The sequence below is a fragment of the Ascaphus truei genome, chromosome 18 (genome assembly GCF_040206685.1).
Source record: "Ascaphus truei isolate aAscTru1 chromosome 18, aAscTru1.hap1, whole genome shotgun sequence".
In the NCBI taxonomy this organism is placed as follows: Eukaryota; Metazoa; Chordata; class Amphibia; order Anura; family Ascaphidae; genus Ascaphus; species Ascaphus truei.
The window spans coordinates 1738218-1753411 of NC_134500.1; the positions used below are offsets into that span (position 1 = coordinate 1738218).

General features: G+C 39.4%; 1 protein-coding gene across 4 annotated transcripts in view; it reads left to right on the top strand.

Annotated features, from left to right (window-relative positions):
* Nucleotides 1–12782, top strand: part of TICRR (TOPBP1 interacting checkpoint and replication regulator) — a 29230-nt gene extending 16448 nt beyond the window's left edge. The window contains exons 11-22 of one of the 4 annotated variants that reach the window (XM_075575174.1): nt 880–962; nt 1449–1685; nt 1897–1993; nt 3380–3461; nt 3706–3846; nt 4917–5007; nt 5949–6010; nt 6520–6693; nt 7623–7753; nt 7858–10171; nt 10381–10506; nt 11250–12782. In XM_075575174.1, the coding sequence (XP_075431289.1) occupies nt 880–962; nt 1449–1685; nt 1897–1993; nt 3380–3461; nt 3706–3846; nt 4917–5007; nt 5949–6010; nt 6520–6693; nt 7623–7753; nt 7858–10171; nt 10381–10506; nt 11250–11392 (3681 nt within the window). In that variant the 3' untranslated portion in view covers nt 11393–12782. The remainder of the gene's footprint in view (nt 1–879; nt 963–1448; nt 1686–1896; nt 1994–3379; nt 3462–3705; nt 3847–4916; nt 5008–5948; nt 6011–6519; nt 6694–7622; nt 7754–7857; nt 10172–10380; nt 10507–11249) is intronic. The other 3 variants (XM_075575177.1, XM_075575175.1, XM_075575178.1) reach the window with 3 other exon arrangements.
* Nucleotides 12783–15194: the final 2412 nt, after the last annotated feature.

The following is a 15194-nucleotide window of genomic DNA, read 5'->3' on the forward strand; positions in this document are numbered from 1 at the left end:
GTCTGTTTCAACTCAGACTTTCTTCATTTCTACACTACCATCAAGGAGGGGCTACCTGTTACACTTCCCACATTTGGGAGTTAACACTGGAAACCCAAATAGAACAAAAGGACATTTTTATGTGTGCTTGCTCACACGAGGCCGTGTGAGTATTATCCTGTATACACATTTTTATTATTTATATATCACCCCCATGTCATTAAAACGCTGAAATCCAAGAAGCAAGATAAGATATATCCTCCCAGGATTGCACTCACACTTGCCGTGTGAGTGATTGCAGCTTTGGTTGCTTTTTTATCAAAGTCTGAGAGTTATCTTTTCCCTTACATATTGTTTTTATGTCCATTTTGCTCTGAAGGGGACACTACAACTGTGAGCTGTCGGCGAATGTAAGAAGAGAACCAGACCTGAAGAGAGGGGAGAAGGAAAACCTTTCCAGCAGAGGAAGAGAAAAAAGAAAAACGTAAAGATACCTTGATGTGATAGCATTTACACAAGGCCGTGTAAGTGTTTTTATATATTTTCACTACACCCATTATCATCCATTAGAGGCCAAACATACCATAGTAGGGTTCCTCACCCTGTGCTCCCCCTTCTTTTCTGTATCCCCGACATTATCTGTGACCCATTGCAATCTTATTGGTACTCTTTAATGTTTGTGTTGAAAATTAATTTGTAACCTATAAATATTAATTGCATTGATTTTTAAGGCTTCTGCTCTTTTCAGAATACATGTGACTTTAAGAATAAAGGTTACAGCTATATATTTGTTTTTTGTATGATTTACTCATACTTTTAAAAAAAAAAAAACACACATTAGAAAACATTGCTACAATCCTTTTTTCTTTTTGTGTACTGTGGCAAATATTGCTCTTGCAGATGACGGATATGTTGCGGATTTTATCTCTAACGGAAGATCCGACGTTCCTAACAAAATTTCTGCAGGAAGATGTCCTTGTCACGTATGTATTTTTTGTTTTTCTTATCTATTACAATGCTGATATTGTGTTGCATTTAAAATACTTGTTATTTTGGAGCTTGCACAATATTATATTAATATATTTTATGCCCATTCAGAAGCCACAGAGATTAGAAGTAGTTAGAAGAATTGCCGATTGAGTCTTGAGAGCAAGGTATAACCAAGTGTTAAACTCCTGCAGATTTTGTCCATTTATTTACGAGTTAATCTTTATTGAACTTCTCTATTTAAATGAACTCCCTCGTCCAACTGCTTTACATTTTGAAAATAGAGTATGTTTAATTACAAAGCAATCAGTTGTATGATCTGGTTAGCCAGGATATTACTGATACTTGCTTCCATGTGGGCCTAATGCTTTCAGATGCGCTGTGGGAACGGTTGATATCCAGAGCTGTGTGGGGTTTTTTTTGTAATAGGAAAAATAAGCAGTTTTTTTTAGTTGTTTAAATATTTGTATTTGAACTCTCAGGTACGTAGCTACTATACCCAAAATCCTGGCAGACTTATACTTTGGTCTTGGGACACAAATTCCAGAGGATCTGGCCTTGGCTCTCCCTGCTGACTTCTTCAGTGACGATTCTGTGGTACAGGAAGGGAAAACCCCAATGTATTCCCAGCCTTCAATGTCCAGGGTTCCAAGTGTGGTTCCGTTTAACAGCGAGGCGGATCAGCTTGAAGAGCTGCGGACCAGATCAGCAAAAAAGAGGTACTTCAGTTGTATTTCTTTAATATTGATAACTATTTGTGTTCTGCAGTATATGGTCTTATTTATGTTTAAACAAATGTAAAAAATTGGTTAAAGGTATTTTTAAATGGACCACAGGTAGCTTGGATAATTAAAATATTTGTAACATTATTGTTCAGCTTGACGCTCATTTTAACTGGACCGTTTACTAAATGTGCCCATCTTTGTGAAGGTCGAGCACCATGGCGAGACACAGGAGTGTAACTGAATCCTCACACAGTTCTCGCCAGATTGAATTGCCAAAAGTTCCAAAGAGGCAGCTGAATAAAGTAAGAACTTGTTTTGTGTCTTTAGATGTCATGAGCAAAGTTGATATTTATGATTTTACATCTTATTAATTCCTGTTCACACGATTTTCACAAAATATATTCATGGGCGCATTTACAGTGTTAGAGCAGATGGTTATCTTTCTGCTGTTTTTTTAAACCTTGGGTCAACTCTGCTATCTTGTGGGCCTATAATTTTAGTTTTTTTTTATAAATAGTCTTGAAAGTGCGACAACATAAATTGTATGCTGTGTATTTTTGACGTGAAACTTCTTTGCTGGCACCTACCTACAAAAAAATGTTGCTAGGACAAATCTGCTTCATGGTGATGAAAGTCAAATGGAAGTGACATGCGCAGAAGCCAGTAACACCTTCCTCTCCCAGTTCCTTCCCTGCGCAGACGCGACTGGCGCCGCACACATGCACAGAGGCGGCCAGCACACCATGCGCAGACGCGAGGCGACACATACACCACCCCCCAATGAAGTGAAAGAACAAAACATGAACATTTCTTGTAAATGTATAATAGCATTATGTAAAAAAATAAATCAAGAAAAGCCAATCTGCAATGAAAAAGAGCCGATTTAATATATATTGGATCATAGCGACTTAGGTTGTAATAAATTATTGTATGTCGAGGAATAGAAAAGCTATTAAACGTTTCTTAAAGTAGATAGGTGAGACTTTAACAAGCAATTTACATTAATCCAAGTCCTTCCCCAATTATTGCATTACCTAAGCAAAAAGTAAAACCAAGGATGAGCAATATGAGCCCAACAACTTTCACAACTTGACACAAAAATCTTTGTTATTGGTCTTTAATAACAAAGATTGTGTCAAGTTTTGAAAGTTTACGGGGCAATTTGTTAGGTGGGAATAAGGCAGCATTTCTATATTAGAAGCGGTTCAATAGTAGATAATCGCTAGTAGATTTTAAAAGGGAAATGTTAAAACAGTAAGTACGTTCTAAATGAAACTACGCGATGTTTTTTCACTGAAATTTTGTTTTTGATAAACTTTTGAGAGTATAATACAATTTCAGTGACAAAACACAAAGTTTCACTTACTGCATGTGCAAGCCACACACCCTTTTTTTTTTTTTTTTTGTCTTATCTTTCCTTTTTTGTCAATTTCTTTAATCATGAATCCATTATATTATTTGATCTAAAGTGTAATTATAGTTGTAAATTCTATTTCCTACAGTACAATCACATTTGGTTAAGCTTGAACATCCCAGGAAAACAAATGTGGGCAATGAAAGATTTAAAGGTAGCAAGAAATTGAAATGCATGTTTGATAAATCAATGAGACCTTTGTAAAATGTGCATTTGTATAAATTGGCACTTTATTACATTCTGTGTAATATGTTGTAAATATTTGTCATTTCAGGAGAATTCACAATCTAATCTTATTGTAATGGTTGAAAAATTAAAATTACCTCTCCCACCTCAACCACAGAAAGAAGCCGAAGGTATGGTAAAATGTTTTTGCTTTTTAATGTGTTGATATTTTTATAAATGGGTACAATTAACTTTCTGAACTTGAGCATAATAATCTTGGTCATTTTAGTTGTAGATGTGCAAACAAAAAAAATGCATGTGGCTAGATGACCATTCTTGTTGATGGAATGTAATGGCTGAGCTAGTGTAATATGTCACCAGTTTTAGGTGCATAAATGTTCATTTTAATTTGCAATTATTTATTTTGTTTAAAAGCAACAAAAGTGCGTAGAAACCTGTTTATTCAAGAGAACCGCTCGCCAACAAAAAGATGCAACAAGATGCCAAGAAGCCAGTCTGTGTCGGCAGTGGAGGGTCTGAAACATAAGCGCAGCATGTCACACGGTGGCACCAACGGTACAGATTTCACTAATAGACTGCACAAATTTGTCAGATGAAAAAGCAATTGTATGTTTGTTTATGATTAATGGATAGGGTATGGTTTTTCATTAAAAAGTTGAAAGTTTTGTCTTCTAACCAGAACGCCTGATCAGTCTCTTGTATATTTAATGTAATTTGGGTTATGTTTTGAACTGCATATGTTTACAGAGAAATATGTATAGACAGAAAAAGTAGCACTAGACTAATGTGCTATATATGATTAAATAAACTAGTGTATGTGTCATACATAGGGTCACCTAACTATGTTTGATGTAGAAAGTGAATAAATATATACAATAGTGAAATGGATATAATTCCAATGTAACATGAATAAGGAACCAGTTCCAATGGTGTGGTGAATAAGAAGTCCAAATCCAGAAAACTGTTCCTTATGGAGTAGGCTGCACCTTCTGAGTGATCTAGCCTGATCATATGGATAACTACAAAGAAAAAGCGCACGCTCCATAGCATAATACTGTTATGCAATTTATTAAGATAAGAGTCAGTCGCCAGGACATGCACTTACAATGTGGAATGAAAATCACGCATTTGAGAGAAATCTCTACAATTTGACGTCACCAGCTGGAGAACGCGTCCGGTGTCGGTTCAGACGGTGGATCATCTAGTTCCGTTTTGGACAGCCTCCGGGTGTAGTAGTCTGAGATGATAAAGGGTTGTGGGTTAGTTTGCATGTGGCAAGTGCAATCTAATGCGAAAATGTTCAAAATAACTCTGGTCACAAAACTACAAAGGCAGAATACAGGATTAGTGATATTGTCAACTATTCTAAGTAGGCGTATATGAGAACGAGAAGCGCCATAACCAGGTCCTGCTCTGAAGCTACGAAAGTAGTACATCACGGACCAGGGAGTGAATTTGTGGAATAGCCTCCCAACGGAGGTGGTAGTGGCTAATACTGTAAGGAAATTCAAACATGCCTCGGCTAGACATGGCTCAATACGAAAGTATGCCAAGTGGTGCTTATTTGCCGTCAAATTTGATGTTTCAAAATGTGACTCTTCTAATTAAACTTCTTTACATTTTAGATCATTACATGTTGCTGACCAAGAAAGTGTCAGAGACCCCTCTTCATAAACAGATATCAAACAGACGTCTTCATAAACAGATAAAAGGCCGGTGAGCTGCGTTCTAATTGTATTATATACATGAAACTATATTCTATGTATAGGACAAAACTCTGATTGTAATAGTCTTTCAGTACTGCTGACCCTCAGTACTTCTGTCCTTCTGGCCATTTGTGTTGTTTTGTCAAACACTGGCACAAAAAAACGACTAAACTCTGAAATTGGTGTGGGAAGGGAATTGCTACTTTAATCCTTTTTTTGTGACATATTATTAAAAAATAATCGCATAAAAAAATAATCGCATAAAAAAATAATCGCATAATAGGTGTTACAGCCCCCCTCTCCCCACCCCCACCCCCCAAAAAAAAAATATTTTGTTCACACTTGTCTAGGCAATACAACTGAACAGTACTGTAATAATGGTAAAATAATGTAAGACGGTGGCAAGGTAAGTGTAATATACACAATTAAATGAGATAATGATAGGCAGAAGGAGTGGCTCAGTGAGTAAAGACACTGACTGACACTGAGATTGCTGCAGGGGAACCTGGTTCAATTCCTGGTGTCGGCTCCTTGTGACCTTGGGTAAGTCACTTTATCTCCCTGTGCCTCAGGCACCAAAAACATAGATTGTAAGCTCTACGGGGCAGGGACATGTGCCTGCAAAATGTCTTTGTAAAGCGCTGCGTACAATTAGCCGCGCTATACAAGAACATGCTATTATTATTATTATAATCAAAACATCAACTTTTGTCATAAAAATGTAGTGACATCTGTAACCGTTCTGTTCCTTGCATTCATTTTTTTTGTATTTGTGTTGTGTGGTTTGGTTTTTATTGCTCATGCAAAGTAAGATGTAGGATAGCCCCATAATAACTACTAACAGATCTATTGACACATTTGTATTTAAATAAAATAACAGTAATTAAGCAGTGGTAGAAGGATTTCAGTGAAGTTATAATACCCTAGGCATAAACTGTGTTGTGCTTTCAGGCATTCAGATTCTACACCTGACATCGGCATTGTTGAGGAATCTCCAGAAAAGTCTCTAACAGGTAATTGGGACATGTTGGGAGAGCGGGGCCCAAGTTGGGTATATATTATTATTATTATTCTTTTTAGTAACAGATTCGGATACCCCAATACATTTTAACTTTCCGTATTTTAACAATTCACAGAGAAAACTGAATCCTGTTGAGACAATTTTTCAACATAACTATTCATTGCCTTTATCACCCTCTTTCAATATTTTAATTATACGTTTTGCCCTTTAATGCTTCTCCAAAAGGAAAATGTAAAAAAAAAAAGAAACAAATGAAAGCAAAGCAGTTGCCAATTACCTTTGTACCCACACGTATTACTGTCATGGAAATGGCACAGGATCTGTACATCTATTTACAGTTCTAGCAGCATTGGGTATATTGGGTTAGTTGAATTTGAATTTGAAATACGTTCGCAATATTAATCATTTGCATTTTCACCCTATATGGTCTCGTAAGATATATTTTTTGTATGTTATTCTGTTTTTACTCTTCTTAATTATACGTTTTGTTTTATGTAACAGAAATTGATTTACGAAGAAGTCCTCGCATTAAGCAGTTGACCTTGACAAGGAAGAACTCTTCCTTTTATGCTTCCCAGCCAAAGTCTCGTAATGTGGAGAGGTTGCATTCAGGGTCTCAGAAAAGCGCGGATGCGCATCTCACACGTACGCATCTCGCAGGCACGCCTCTCACAGGTACGCCTCTCACAGGTACTGAGGGTACAGAAGGGGAGAGATTCCCTCACATTTCTTGGTTAGAAATGTGAAACCTCCAGCACGATACATGATGGGCAGTGTTTTATCTAAATATTAAATAACATCTTGTAAAAGCAGCGTTTCTTATTTCCAGTTTTTTAATTAATTAAATGCTGCAGTTAATTACATTGATGTAAGCTGCCAATCCATCCTTTCTCCCGACACCGATCAGTAAAGATTCTGCTTTCCTGGGCACACAATATGGCTGCCTATTTTTAAAAGAAAATTCTGTGGCTTGGTAAATATTTGCCATAGCACAGAAGGAAGCTTAATGCATTATATATATAATTAAGGGCATAAAGAGTATAAAACTAAGATAATGCAGTAAGTATTCTCTATCACTATACAAAGCATGTATTTATTTATTTTAAACAGAATTTTGAATTGCTGCTTCAAAGTGGCGTTACCTTATGGCTTATTAATGTATTTTGTAAGTAGGTGGGAAGCAGAAGGTCTCTGGAGCTGAACCGCTCTGATTTCTGCTCCAGAAACTCCCCAAATCCCGAGATACTTGCATTGAAAGGTGGTTCTGGTAGCGGTTCCGGCCACGACGTCGTCCCTTGCAGCTTCCTATTGAATCAGGACCTTTAAACAGCAGGGAGATATCGATGTCACCTTCTGATGTATCTCGGGAAGCAGTGGGGTCTGCGGAACTGAAATTAACGTGGTTCGGCACAGGAGACCCCCCTGCTTTTCACCTTGGGGGGAGAAAGAGATTGGGAAATATTTTTTAAAAAATGTGTTTTTTTTTTAATTAAGGCAATGGTTCTTTAATTGTTCTAGAACATCTGCAGCTTTAGGAAAAATGAATATTTAATGGTGTGATTATCATTTGAATTTATACTTTTAGTGACAAGTTTGTTTTGCAGGCAGCAGATCCTTTTCTGAGGTAAAAAACCCCAATCAACTTCTCTTTGGAGAGGTCCAGCCAATGAATAGTGCTCCTGTGACAAGATCAAAAATACATCTCTCCGATACAGCTGAGCCAGGCATCTGTCAGGCAAGTTACAAATATTCACTCAAAGCTTCCATGCTCTTAACTTTCAGCAATGCAGACCTAAATTCATACAGATCAACATATGCTGACAACCTTTTCTTTTACAGACCCCAGGAAAAATCCTGCGATACACTCCTCAGAAAACCATTCCCAACTTCAAAGACGTGCCAGAAAGGAACAAAATGATCCGTAAATCCCCTCGCACGCCTGTCAGGACTCCGAAGAGACTCAAAACACCGTCCAAAAGTTCATCAGAGAAGAAAACTGTGGCTAAAAATTTAGGAAAATATTTCTCGCCCTCTAAATTAGAGGAACATTCACCTTTTAAATCTTATGGAAGAAGAAGTGAACGATTGGCACAAATAACACCTGGGAAAGAAAGTTCTCCAAATAAATTGTTTGTGTCTCCATTAATGAATCTAATCTCCCCTCCAAAGGAAGGAGAAGGAAGACTTCAGGTTTTCAAAAGCCCCTTAAGGACACCTAAGAGAGGGTCAAACAGAACTACTCCTGCGAAACAAGAGATACAGACGCCGTGCACACCAAGAAAACCTCACACATTACTGGAGACAATAGCAGGATGTGCTACTCCAACAAGGTACATCATTGGAACACCTGAGAAACTGGTTTCACCTTTAGTCTCCCACACACATACACCTACACAATGTGTTGAAAGGGACCTTTCTGTTGCATTATCCTGTGCACCGGCATGTACTCCTGAAAAAGCACAAGCCTTTTCTCCAAGGAAACCTACAACTTTGAAGAATATACCTATGTCACCATATACAAGTATAACAAAGAGTAAGTTCACCAGGTCACCTTCCATCCAAGCTTCTGATGTGGAATACAATGCATTTTTGCTTTGTCCATTATCACCTGACACCCCCAGAAAATCTCCATTAGGAATTTTCAAATCGGCTTATTCCCAAAAGTCTATAGATACAATTGAATCCCCAACTAAAACACCAGCAGGACATACGGTATTTACAAAAGCAGAAGAAAATAATGATGTCCTCAGTATCATCTCAACACCTTTCCAACGTGTTTCTTCTGGTGAAGACTTTGGCCATTGTAGAAGTGTGTCCCTGTCTGAGACATGCATTTTATCTCCAAGTATGTCCCTTACAAGTAAAGGCGTATCTCCAAATCTGAAAAATGTTTCACCACCCAAGGGTAGTTCATATAAATGTAGAGATGCTGATGTAGTATGTGAAAGATTGGACTCTTCCTTGGCAAGCCCAGGCACATCCGAATCTTTTGTCAATAGTTCTCAAACGACAGAGGAAAGCATTGATATATCAGACGCTCGAGTTGTGCCAGCAGAAGGTTCTGGATTGAAGATGAAAGTCTTAATTACCCGAAAATCTAACTCTGGCACACTGAAGTGCTTATCTACTACTCCAAACGCTGTGAGAAACACAACAGAATGGTCCTCCACGCCATCCTATGGTCTTCGCTGTACTCCGGACAGGCGACAGAGAGAAGCAGCAACACGCCTCGGTACTCCAGAGATTCCTGCAACGTTTTCTACACCGAAAAGTCGCCGGAAAATTATCCCCCCTGTTATACCAACCTATGCAGTCGAACTTGAGATGCAAGCGTCCGGCCTGCCTAAACTTCGCATTAAGCGAACAGACTCCAACTCCACACTGGATGTGGACAGCATAAAGAAAACAGAGCATGCAACGGTGTCCAGGAAACGCAAAGGGGATGAAAGTCCCTCCGGTGAGAAGTGGTGTAATAAACATGCACTAAAGATAGACTCTGCCTGTGTGTCTCCTTCATGCGCACGCTCTTCTCATAACACACCTGGCAAAAGTAGCCTGCAAACCTATATCTGTCAGTCTTACACTCCAAACAGATGTGCCTCTAATGCTGCTTCTCCTCAGCCTGATGTTGGGGTTCCTTGGACACCATCACCAAAACACAAGGAAAAAACAAGTACTGATATAATAAACAATTGGCCTAGGAGAAAAAAAGCAGCCGCTTTAAATGCAACAAATATTTCAAGAGGAGAGAAGAATCAAGATAACACTGACAGCATGCCCTCCACTGAAGAGGAGGGAGAGGGGGCTGTTTCCGAGCATGAGAGAAATAACGTTCTCTCTTTGGAGGATTTTGAGCTAGAGGGTGTTTATAAACTCCAGGAACAATCTCCGACCATAGAATTGCAAAGTAAGGCTGAAGGAGGTACTTTTGGACTTAAATCTAGAAAACGAGGCTTTCACCTTGTGTCTCCAACTAAAGAAACACAACACCAAGTTAAAAGGTCGCGCACGACTAGTAACGCATGTGAGGACATGGAGAAGGTCACATTGAGGAGTGAAACCTGTGCAGAAGCGCCCTCTGTAAGCAGAAGCATATCCTCAAACCTAAGCTCTTCAAATCCAAGTTCCTGTGATGATGTCTTCAATATTTCAGGTAATATCTTGACTTCTATAATCACCTGAGCTGGTTCATTTCTAGAGGGGATGGATTCAAAATGGCTTGCGTCTTTCTTTCTTAGTTGCCTATGCTACCGCGTTTCTATCTAAAGCAGAAGTTGCTGTTGTGTATCGGGGCTGCTTAATGGCAGATTAAATATCCTCGTTTATAAATGATCCTGACTTCTATTTCTTTTTGTTTCTCAGGATTCACGCCGCCAAACAACGTATTGAAAAGTTCCTTATCTGTTAGTGGTCTGCTGGCCCTTACTCAATCACCTTTGTTATATCAAGGGAAAACCCCGTCATCCAAGAGGAAGGGGGGGATGAGAGGTAAGACTCTTCTACTAACCGAGTACTTACATGCAGCATTTATTCTTAGGGACAGTGTGAAGCTGCGGTACCCGTGCCCTGCTGCAGTAAGACACCTTTCTATAGCGTTGTATTGATGCACAGGAGGCATATGCAGCTCTGCATTGTGCTCACCGTTCCCCTCAGACAGATTTAGATCTTAATTTCTGTGTATGTTCAGTTACGATTATTTGTAAGTACAGTATGACAAACATCAGGGTGCATTCCCATATATGACCACATGGATCTCCTGGGGGTGGTGGTGATGACGATGACGATGATCTTAAAACAAAGATTGATCTGATCCTAATGCAATTTTTTATTTATTTTAAATAGCTTTTGTTTGCAAACATTGTAATCTGACGTTCACGGTTCGTTTTATTGCCATGAACTCCATCTCGTCTCTCCATTAGGGTCACTTTTCTTGGGTTTCAAATAAATCTGATTACATTATGAGTATTGTGTGAAGCAAATATCATTGATCATTATCTCCCCTTTCAGGGTCACTTTTGTAACTGAAAACAAGGGATCTTTTTTTTTTTTTTAAAGATAATTATACTTGCCCCCTGAATTAGTCCCGAGTGAGGCATAAAATATGCACTGAACACAACTTAAAACTACACTTAAGAAATTGATATAAGACCGCTTAAGTGACTGAATATTCAGAAAGCATTCTAGATATTATCTTTATTGGTAAAATGATCATATTATAAACTGTTTTCCAGGAGGTGATCTGGACCAAGGCACACCTAAGGAGAAGAGACTAGTGCTTCACACTGCTGCTGACTCCGATGAGTCTCCTTTTAGCAAAAGCGTCTCTGTGCCACCCATCACCAAAACCTACACCAGGAAAAAGTTGATCACCTGATCCCACTGACCGTGGGAAAGTACTTTGAACACATCTTTTTCCTAAGCGGGCAGCTAAATATTAGGGTACGGTACTTGAAGGGAGACCTGGATTACTGTCAGTTCCTTTTGAGGGGGCATTCTCTGTTAGGCTTCTGCTTTTTGTGGATAGCTGCTCAAAATAAATAGTCCCATACAGAGGTAAGCCCTGCAATTTTATTGTCAAACCCTGCCATTCCAAAAGAGCACTTTCGAATCATCAGCTGTGCAATGGGTTGCTGCAGCTATCAGAGTGGGGTATGGGTTTGTGGCATAGCAAGAACTATATCTGACTTATTTTTCAGTTTGACAATCCCTTCTGTGTCCTTGATGACTGACCACTCAAGTGAATGGAAATGCTTTTCAACATCTGCGTTTAACAGACCAACTGCTGCTTTGTTCTTCGAGGTAAATTCCACTAGGTTCCCTCAATATAGAATGAAGACATTAAACAGAAAGTCTTCCCTAAACCAGGGGTGCGTAAACTGGGAGGCAAGATTTTTTTTTGGGGGGGGGGGGGGGGGGGGAGAGTCGGCGGTTTTAGAGGCCCCGCGCTCTTCCCCACAGCATTTAAATTAAATGCCGGCGGATCGCGTGAGGCCCCTGCAACACTTCACTTACCGGGATTCAGCCGGCTGTGACGTGTCGCCATGGCAACGTGGCGTCAAATTACGCCGCTGGCTTGTGACGTCACACGCGTCAAATGCCGCTGCATCATTTGACGAGGATGGTGGGTGGGGGGGCACGAGAGCAGGACAAGGAAGACAGGGTGGCGCAGCAGGAAAAGTTTGCACTCCCCTGCCCTAAATGTTGGGAAGTACCTGGAAATCTGAAGAAAATGTTTCTTATTGAAACTGCGATTTGGTTCTTTATATGAGGATTGTTATCCAAATTATATTTTTACTACAGACACAGCTGAAAACTTATATTATGAATGGATGTAAATATTAAAGTTCTTGTGTTGATGTATTGACGATGAAAATATATTTTAAATGAATTTGACGTGTTTTTATGTGTAAGGTTGTGCGTCGTTTTTCCTCCAAACTTGCATTCAAAATGTTTCAAGTTTGGAGGTTTAGTGTGGGAAATTTTCAAATGTACAGATCATGCAAAATAGATGAAATTGTAATATTTTATAAAGTCCTCTTGTATAACAATAAACCAATTTGAACAATGCCAATTGCATTTTTTAATTACATTTATACCCAGCCACGTATGTGACGGAGGCTTCATGTGCTTTCTAGCAAATTGACATTGAACAGGAGAGCACGATATCTATGCAGCAGCTCACTGACTGGCCATTAGATGGCGCTGCAGAGCTCACTTTGCTGGCTCTTCTCCTGTTCAAAGGGAAGGTAAGTGTACAGGTAGTCCTCGCTATCCAACGTTTCACTGTACAACGAATGGCATATCCAACGCTTTACAATACAACCCTTTGGGCTGTTTTTCGTCGCCTGAATGCTTGATCCGACGCCTCAATGCGTTATCCAACGCTCGCCGCTACAGATTAACATGGGAATCACTTTACAACGGTTTCACTATCCAACGCTGCTTCCAGAACGGATTCCGTTGTTTTTTTTTTGCAGCACACACAGCCAGATTAACTTGCCTGGATGCAGCGGAGGATGGGAAGACAAAAATTTTTCCTGTATGCTGCACACATTCAGCTGACTAAATGGTTAATAGAGAAGACTCAGTGGTCTCCGAGTATATGACTCGTCACCAAATTGGTAACACAACTCCCTATGTACTCAAAAATAATAAAATTTTATTAACATGTGCAAAAACGTGAAAAGAAGTGTGTGTGTGTGTGTGTGTGTGTGTGTGTGTGTGTGTGTGTGTGTGTGTGTGTGTGTGTGTGTGTGTGTGTGTGTGTGTGTGTGTGTGTGTGTGTGTGTGTGTGTGTGTGTGTGTGTGTGTGTGTGTTTTTTCCCCAATGGTGGGTAAAGGGTTAGTATAGATGTAATAGATCAAAGATGTGTGGATACTATTATCTATAGAAAGGAAAGGTATACAGGGATATACCAAATAAGTAAACATGGGATGAATGTTGATCCAGGGATTAATCCAATTGCCAATTCTTGGGAGTCAGGAAGGAATTTATTTTTCCCCTTAATGGGGTTTTTTGTTTGCCTTCCTCGGGATCAATAAGTATAGATATAGGATACAGTATCTGTTATCTAAATTTAGCATAGGTTGAACTTGATGGACGTACATCTTTTTTTCAACCTCATCTACTATGTAACTACAGTATTTAAAATAATGGCTGGGTATAGGCAAAAGACATTGACTCATCACAGATGGGAATGATAATATATATCCCAAAGCAGTATCACAAGAGCAAGTGTGCATTTGGATAGTATAAGTGCACAGATATTTATATAAGCATAAGTGTCAGGCTAAATACCCTAAACTTAACAGTGTCAAACCAAAGACAGAGCACATTTGTTGCTACTAAGAGACACTTAATATGACCAAAGAGATGCACAAATTATAACAAGGATTTAGCGAATTAGTGTTTTAATAATTCGCTATTGGGTGTTCCTGGATAGATATCTAATACTATTAGTATAGCCCAGGAAAATAGTGGCATACATACAGTATCTCAAATAGTGAAACAAAACGCTATCGTTGCAGCTAAAATCGCCATATAGTCTCCTTGAGATGGAAAACGACCCGCCTCCACACCACGTTCACGTCACCGTCGTGACGTACACCTGACGTATGTTTCACGTGATAGAACACGCTTCATCAGGGGAGAGGTGCAGCTGAAACCGAATTGTCTCAAAAAATAAAACAAATTCAGACATCGCAGTGTTTGGAAAGAAAATGCAAAACAGTAATTTATTCAACATTTTGGCTTATACTACTTTCTTGAGCTTATAGTAGCTTATACTACTTTCTTGAGACAGTCTTATGTATGTATTGATTAAATAAATTACTTTTTTTTCTTTCCCTCTCCAAGTCTTGCGAGTGCCTGAATTTTTTTTTTATTGCTATACACTTGAACTCTGTTTTTGTAATAGGTGCATGTAAGTAACACACATTATTACTCTGACTGGTGTGTTGCAACAGGACTAACGTGTTATGTCGCCCATTGTAACGCATCAACAGATGCAATAAAGTGTGTTACATTTGTATGTATATGGTGTATATATGTTGTCTACGTATATAATACATGCATGTTGTGTAGTGAATGGTACATGTGTGGTGTGCATGTCTGTGTCTGGTGCGTGCGTCTGTGTATATGTTGTGTGTATCTGGAGTGTGCTGTGTATGGTGCATGTATCTGGTTTGCGTGTCTAAATGGTATGCGCCTCTGTGTATGGGGCGTGTAAATGGTGTGTGTGCACATCTGTGTATCTGGTGTGCGCCTATGTATATGGTCAATGTATCTGGTGTGCGTGTCTGTGTATTGTGCATGTATCTGGTGTGCGTGTGTAAATGGTGTGTGCCTCTGTGTATGGGGTGTGTATCTGGTGTGCGCCTATGTATATGGTCAGTGTATCTGGTGTGCATGTCTGTGTATATTGTCAATGTATATGGTGTCGGTGTATATGGTGTGTGGGCCGCCTGGTTCTTGGCCCAGTTTGTTGGGCTTGCCCCCAGGCTGAAATTAGCCAGCCTCTGCCTCAAAACCTGACCTGTTGGTAACTGGGGGACTGGAGTTGGCCGCCCGGCTGTAAACTATAAAAAGTTATTGTGCATGGACAGTTGTTTAGTCGTGTAAGTGTCCACAGATTTTTACAGGGCCCCCACAGGGCTATAAAGTATACAGCTGTTTG